The sequence below is a fragment of the Salvelinus sp. IW2-2015 genome, unplaced genomic scaffold (assembly GCF_002910315.2).
Source record: "Salvelinus sp. IW2-2015 unplaced genomic scaffold, ASM291031v2 Un_scaffold2630, whole genome shotgun sequence".
In the NCBI taxonomy this organism is placed as follows: Eukaryota; Metazoa; Chordata; class Actinopteri; order Salmoniformes; family Salmonidae; genus Salvelinus; species Salvelinus sp. IW2-2015.
Window position 1 is genome coordinate 52626 of NW_019943938.1, and position 8141 is coordinate 60766.

The 8141-nt window shown below is 46.6% G+C and overlaps 1 protein-coding gene across 1 annotated transcript in view; it reads right to left on the minus strand.

Moving 5' to 3' along the window:
* The window catches only part of LOC112074426 (ATP-binding cassette sub-family D member 1-like), a 37332-nt gene that overhangs the window by 22325 nt on the left and 6866 nt on the right, over nucleotides 1-8141 (minus strand). Inside the window, 4 exon segments of the mRNA XM_070440529.1 lie at nucleotides 2736-2867; nucleotides 3082-3264; nucleotides 5295-5524; nucleotides 5756-7073. Coding sequence (XP_070296630.1) covers nucleotides 2736-2867; nucleotides 3082-3264; nucleotides 5295-5524; nucleotides 5756-6146 — 936 coding nt within the window. The 5' untranslated portion in view covers nucleotides 6147-7073.

An 8141-nucleotide genomic window follows, 5' to 3' on the forward strand; every position in this document is an offset into this window, starting at 1 on the left:
GCCAATCACAGATACAGAGAGCAGAGGTGGGGATCTATAACAGCCAATCACAGATACAGAGAGCAGAGGGGGATCTATAACAGCCAATCACAGTTAGAGAGCAGAGGTGGGGATCTATAACAGCCAATCACAGTTATAGAGAGACCCTTTGAAACCTCAAGATTCAAAGCAAGAAATTCCAACTGTTTACAAATAGTTTCAGACTTTGCCACACTGACAAGGAATTTAGTATTTACCAGTATAGCCACACCCCCCACCTTAACTCAATCAGTGTGATAAACATTGTATCCATTTATACAAATATCCTTATCAGGAACAGACTTGCTGAGCCAGGTTTCAGAAAAAACACAACTACATCGGCATCTGTTGATGTAGCTCAAATCCTAACTCCATTTTTAGACAACAGGCTGCGTACATTTAAAATGAAAAATACCAAAACAAGATCTAGATTTAAAATCAGAGGGGGTTTGGAGACATATCAGGGCCAGGTTGCACGTTACCTGATAATAGAAGATTAACTAGGCACCTCTGTTTAATAACCCTGCATGGCTTCTCTTTAAGAGACCTACTGCAAGTATATTCTACAAGTGGGTTTCCAGACAATTAAAAAAAAAATAACAGAATAGGTCAACCTTTGTACTATGGCGGATAGTAGATTGACATCGGCTAGTGCTTTTGCTATTCGTTTGGCCTACTCATCGTGTTGGCTGATGAAAAGTAAAAAAAATGTGGACAGTTGTCCCAATATGCACTTTGGAATTGGATAAGGACACGTGCAGTTGCGTCTCCGTTGTGTCGGTCTTTATTGTAGGCTGTGTGACAGACCCGATCACATGATGGAGCGCGCCACACTCAGGGAGAAGCGCACAACGGCCACTGGCCGCRAAATACATGTTTGTTTTTTTAGGGTGCATTATGGCCACACAAAGGGGATGCCGCCGTGAAATTCTAGGCATTATAAAGTGCTTGTCAAATTGCGAATGAGAGACTGATGAAGTGTGTACAGCCTGCGCAAAAAAAACTAAGTAGACCTCATGCCTTTGCAAGCTACTTTTTTCAAATCATCATTAGAGTCGCATCATGCAGCCTTACAATGTATTAAACATCAGCACACACCGCCCAACGTCTGTAGAACAACTAAAGTTACATTAACAACTCTACATTAAGCATATAGGAGGACCTGTTTCTTTGCTAACCGCTCAACACAGGATAGCATGTACACACTCCCTCAAATCATTGAGGAAATATCATTTATTTTCTATTCAGCTTTGTTCAATTGTATTCTTCATACTATAAAATAAACCCATGTAATTCTCAGCAAATCTTGTCTGCAACAATGAACTAGTGTAGCCTACAGCCAACATGGTATAGCCAGATCAGGACCTAACATAAGGGCAACTCAGAGGATGCTATTCTGTTCTTCTGAAATACACTACATTTTCTTCATATCATGTTTCTTTAGACGAGTCTAAAATAAATTATGGATTTATTGTACTTATTGACTCCTGGCCTGACCGCCCGCTGACTCCTGGCCTGACCGCCCGCCGACTCCTGGCCTGACCCCCCTGCCGACCGCTCCCCGGCTGGCCTGACCCCCCGCCGACTCCTGCCTGACCCCCCGCGACTCCTGGCCTGACCCCCCGCCGACTCCTGGCCTGACCCCCGCCCGGACTCCTGGCCTGACCCCCCGCCCCCGACTCCTGGCCTAACCCCCCGCCGACTCTGGCCTAAACCACCCGAACGCAGTAAAGAGGGTTCTCTTCACCACACAGACGAGAACATTATGAAAATCACATAATGAAAGTGTTTTCACTCAATGTAACATCAGGAAATGCCTGACAGAGCTCTCTTCCTTTCATTATTTTATTCAAGCGGAACACTATGAGAGGCACCACAGTCTGATCACGACTGCAGGATCCCAGAGCCACGTTGAAGGCGAGAGTCAGATTTTTATTTTATTTAAACTAGGGCAAATCAGTTAAGAACAAATTCTTATTTACAACGACGGCCTACACCGGCCAAACCGGACGACGCTGTGGGCCAAATATGATGCGCCGCCCTATGTGACTCCCATCGCGGCCGGTTGTGATACAGCCTGGATTCGAACCAGGGTGGCTGTAGTGACGCCTCTAGCACTGAGATGCAGTGCCTTAGACCGCTGCGCCATGGGGAGACTGATTACGCCTGGCAGAGTCTTCCTCCTTTCAACTGCCATAATATCTCTTAACATTCTGACATTGACAGACTGGTCAACGGTCATGTTTACCTCGTTCCTCGTAGAGCAGATATTTACTAGTGTTATGTATTTGCCCAGGTGTGACAGTCACCTCGTGTCCTCCGTAGAACACAGTATATTTACTAGGTGTGTATGTATTTGCCCAGGTGTGACAGTCCACCTCGTGTCCTCCGTAGAGACAGTATATTTACTAGGTGTGTATGTATTTGCCCAGGTGTGACAGTCACCTTCGTGTCCTCCGTAAACACAGTATATTTACTAGGTGTGTATGTATTTGCCCAGGTGTGACAGTCACCTCGTGTCCTCCGTAGAACACAGTATATTTTACTAGGTGTGTATGTATTTGCCAGGTGTGACAGTCACCTCGGTCCTCCGTTAGAACACAGTATATTTACTAGGTGTGTATGTATTTGCCCAGGTGTGACAGTCACCTCGTGTCCTCCGTAGAACACAGTATATTTACTAGGTGTGTATGTATTTGCCCAGGTGTGACAGTTACCTTGTGTCCTCCGTAGAAGGCGATCTCCTCAGAGTTGGCGATGATGCGTGAGTGCATGTACCTCAACTCTCCTTTCCTCCGTGCTTCTTCCACCACTAGCTTACCAAACCGCGGCGAGAACATCCTCAGAACCTTAGTGATTAAAGATATTTGAAAACACACTTTTCAAAAACCCAACCAAAGTGCTCCAAACAAACAAAGTAATAATAAGGTGGGTGAAAGAATTCACTACTTACTATCCGTGGAAATCATTTTCTAAAACTATTTTTTTTTTGTCAAAACAAATGCTGAAAAATCCCAATAAACCAAATATTTAAAAAAAGGTATTAAAGACTAAATAAAGCACCTTGGCGGTGATTCCCACGACAACGCCGGCGATGATGGAGGGCCAGGTCGTGTTGGCTCCTTTAGACTCCGCGGTCCTGAGGAGGGTGTAACAGGTCACCACCACGTCCAGACATGGCTTGGTCAGGTTGGAGTACAGGTGGGCCACAGAGCCAGCAAACATCACCATGTCTTCTGTCAGAGACTGGAGGAGAAGAATATGACATTGTTCATTATATATCGCAGAGAACAGAACAATTTTGTATTTTTGTTTATAACCCCTTGAGACGGACAGAGACACGGGCCGGCTTCAGCCATAAGCTGTCACTTAGGGCACCAGGCCGCTAGGAACTTACTGTTGAGAGTTAGAATACAAAATGTGCAAGCTCCCCMAAAAAAATCTAAGTTTGCTCCAGTTCTACCCATTTTGCCATGGGGRTCGAGATTTTTCAGTTCAAAGCTAATTTCCTACAATTCTACTCATTTTGCCATGTTAATGATATCAATGAGTGACACACAAAATAAAAACATTTAAAAAAGGGGGCTCCCTGAAAAGGTCAGGGTTTCCGTTAGGAACTCAGTCGGGGTCTTAACTGTTGAGCGTTAGAATTGTAGAATACACAAGGTACAAGCTTAAAATTTGGTTGTACTCAGCGTTTCTCTTGCCCATGTCATCAACTAGCTAGCTTTCCATACAATTAGCTTTCTATTCAGTACAGCTAGCTTTATCGCATTGCTTGCTGTCACAATTTAGCTTTCTACATCCAAGCTTGCAATCGTAAATAGCAGCTTTGCCATCACAATTAGCTTCTCTATCCAGTCACTAGCTAGCTTTCCATCCAATTAGAGCTTTGCCTGTCAAGTCACAGCTAGCTTCACCATTGAGCTGCCTGTCATCATGCCTAGTCCATCCCTAGTCGATTAGTCACTCTAGCCCCATACTTGCATCACAGTCATGTATTTCCGTCAGGTCACTAAATAGCTTTCCATCCAATGCTCCAGAGCATAGCGAGCATTAATTGGCACCAGATGAATGTGAATATTCTAAAATCTGTATAAAAAACAAAATGCGGCACTTTTTCCCCACAAGAAATGTTGCCAATCAAATTGATTTGTGGCATCTGGTGGTGCCTAAATATAGTGATAAAAGGCTGTGCGCATGAGATGCACTAAACGTGTACGTAGGCACATAAAAATGCCTTTGCGGGTTAATTCCCAAATAGAAAATATAACATAGCCTCCCGACTGGTGGCAGGCGCCCAAGGCCGTCCAGGGCTATGTCCCAGCGGCCCAGGCTCCTGTCCCAGCGGCCGCAAGGCTCTGTCCAGCGGCCCAAGGCTGCTTGTCCCCGCGGCCCAAGGCTCTCCATCGCGCCAGTCAGCCCATGCAGGCTCTAGTCCCCAGCGGCCACAGGCTCTATCCCAGCGGCCCAAGTCTTATCCGCACGGTCTAAGACTCTGTCCCAGCGGTCTAAGACACTGCAATCGCAGTGCTACCGCTGTGCCAGCTAGGAGGGCCTGGTTAGTAAATCCAGGTCTGTCGCAGCCGGCGCAACCTGGAGACGCACGGGGCAGCGCACAATTGACCCAGCATCATCTGGGTTTGGGGAAGGGATTTGCTGGCAAGGGATGTTCTTGTCAAGGTGAGCTAAATCAAGGGTTAGAGCTAATTAGGCCAGTTATCTAGAAAATCAAGGGTGAGCTAATTTAGGCCAGTAGCTAGCTAAAATCAGAGGGTGAGTTAATTAGGCCAGTTATCTAGCTAAATCAAATGGTGAGCTAAATTGCAGCCAGTTAGCTAGCTAAATCAAGGGTGAGCTAATTAGGCCAGTTAGCTAGCTAAATCAAGGGTGAGTTAATTAGGCCAGTTATCTAGCTAAATCTAGGGTGAGGGGGTGTGAGAAACATCTGCAGGAGCTCAGCCATCCATTTTCACGCTGTGAGTTTCTTTTTACAACATGACGTCAATCACAACACAATCAGAACGATGGGAAACTATTTCACACTGGGAAGATGTTTTTACATGACACAGGGAACGTGCCCTGACCTCCAGGGGGACGCCATTGATTTAGTTAGTCACTCTCACCCAGATATCATTCTTAACAAGGTATTAGTCATGGCAAAATTGCAGGAAATTTGCTTGAAAACTCCAATAAAAAAATCTGCCCCATAGCAAAATAAGTAGGGCCCCCAAAAAGGCTAGAGCCACCCATCCCATCCCCACATACACACACACCTGGTCTGGGTTGGCGAGGCGTCCGTCCATGTTGCTGACGCGGTAGTATGTTTGGTCACTGAAGTAGAGCTTATAGGCGTGGGTTACCAAGCGCGTGCGGAAGGCCAGTGCCAGCTGCCCTTCTAGGTAACGGATAGCGCTGTTCACAAAGGTGGCCGGGACGGCAATCAGCAGCCATTTTGTCAACTCCCACACAAACGCCTGGGGGTCCTTCTTCACAATGGTCTTCACTGTCGGGAGGATAGAAATGTATTAGTCCACCAATCTACAAAGATGGATATTCTACTTTTGCTCTGCTCCCAACAGTCTCAAGACAACACAGTCACAAGGGGTTTTAAGTGCCTTGCTCAAGAGCACAACAGCAGGAGCATGGTACCTTGAATCTGAAAGCAGCCACCTGCCAGTTCATCTACCCAGACTGGTGATTCGAACCAGCAACATTCAATGTCTGTCCTACCTACCTATCATGCCATCCAGACTGGCCACGTAGATGGAGAGGAAGGTTCTGGAGATGAGAGCCAGAGAGTGGAAGCCCAGCAGACCCAACTCCTTACATAACAGCTGGGGGAACAGGATACGAAGCAGGTGACTTAGCCTCTTCAGAAACTCCCGGTTCACAGCCGGCGAGTTACTACTTTTCTTCTTTCCTTGTTTCTCTGACCCCTCCAGTAGCACCCCGTTAGAGCTCAGGGGGACTGGCAGCGGTGTACCCCCAACTTTCTTCCTGAGTTTAGCCCATAAGTAGGGGTAGAGTTTCTTGATTCCATAGGCAGCGACGAGAAGGATAACGGCTTTCCTGGCATGGGAGGTTTTCTTAAGCTGTTCGGGAAGCTTTTCATACATTACCAACATTTTGATAGCTGGTTAGCTAGCGGTTTTAGTGCCGAATGCAAATGCAGAATGAAGCCAAATACAGCTGAGCTCTCCCAACTGAAACACCTGTTAACGTTAGTCCCACGATGACCGCTCTTCTAYATAGATAGCAACTTTTTATAACTTMAAAGTGCTTATTGCTGCTTATTCAATGATAGTTAGCTATTTTACATTAACGTTGCAAGCGTAACAAAAATGCAATAGCCTATAACATTCACTTAGCCAGCAAAAGCAACTATGAACCAACCTCTTTCAAGCAAAACAGAAATGCCGATAGACAATCCATTGCATACGCAGTGCTACTGCTCGCTAACCTTAGCTAGCTAGRTTACTTCGGCTAACAACCAGGAAGCTAGAAAGCTGTGATTGAGATGAACCCGCTCGCTACTACGTAGCGGTGACGTTGACATCTAGCTATATATTCATACGAGAGGTATCTACAGACGAACAACACTCACTGAAACGAGTGAGAGAAAAAAATAACACTAAGCTACTTAACTAGCATGCCAACTTTAGCTGAAACTTTGTCTGCCCCAACTTCCATATCACTGGCTGGATAACGTTAGCCATCCAGTAGTAGCTAGCTAGGAAGGTGACCTCCGGGGAAAAACAACCCCTGACTTCGACAGTCAAAATGCTCTAGTAACGTTTGACAATGTCTTGCATCAGATGCAACAGTCTTACTCAACACGGACTCCTCTTCTTCTATGATATAATGCATTGATTGGCACCGCTTATTTATAACTCAGTGATTGGCACAGATMTTCTTCTTCTTCGGTGGGGTTTTAGGGCAGACTACAACCTGCAAAGGAGTATTGCCGCCCACTACTGGATCCAGGAAAACAAAAAAGGGCAGAATCCAAAATTGAAAAAGGGAAAAACATCACTTTTAACTTCCTCAAACGTCTGAAAAACATAAAACAAAACAAAAATCAGTCAGTCATTCAAATTCCCTCAGAGCACTGCACAGATCTGGGGACCTGAGAGGATGGAACTGCTCCAGCCAGTAATCCGTGCAGCAACAGATCATCTATTATATCGGCCAGATACTCTAGTGGCCGCTCTAACAATGACCATGTTTACATGCGCACAGTATTCCCGGATAGTAGCTCATATCCGTTCACATGTACTTTTGATATCCTGCTCATGAGTATCCCTGTATCAATGAATAAACTAAGCTAAAGCAGGAATTTTTTCAGCCACCGACATCCACACAAAGAGTACCAAAAAAAAAAAAAACAGGACCAAGCCAACAGCTGATTCAGAACCCACAAATCAGACGCTCCTTTAGACCTGGATCCGGTGGCATTTCACAAAGACTGGAGAACAGCCAGCAACACTCCCCCTCCACCACTTGTCTCCCAGGAACTGCATGCAGATACACTGAGCCGTGTCCAAGCCATACAGCGTAAAAGAGGCCCCACACCGAGTTTGGAGCATCTCTGGTCACCCTCTTCAATTCCCCCGAAAATCACCTTCCCATGCTACCAGATCCCTCCTCAGCACAGCTCAACCAGACCCGGCCAGCCTCAGCGCAGGTCAACCAGACCCGGCCAGCCTCAGCGCAGCTCAACCAGACCCTTCCAGCCTCAGCCCAGCTCAACCAGACCAGCCTCAGCGCAGCCCAACCAGCCTCAGCACAGCTCAACCAGACCCGGCCAGCCTCAGCGCAGCTCAACCAGGCCAGCCTCAGCGCAGCTCAACCAGACCAGGCCAGCCTCAGCGCAGCTCAACCAGGCCAGCCTCAGCGCAGCTCAACCAGACCAGGCCAGCCTCAGCACAGCTCAACCAGACCCGGCCAGCCTCAGCGCAGCTCAACCAGACCCGGCCAGCCTCAGCCCAGCTCACAAAGTTATATTATATTCTACTCAATCGATAAGCTTCATTAATGTCATTCGGACTGTTTTGAAGTTGATACAACTGGCTATGATAGCTGAGGTTCATAGCTAGGTTCTGAACTAATATGTATACCAA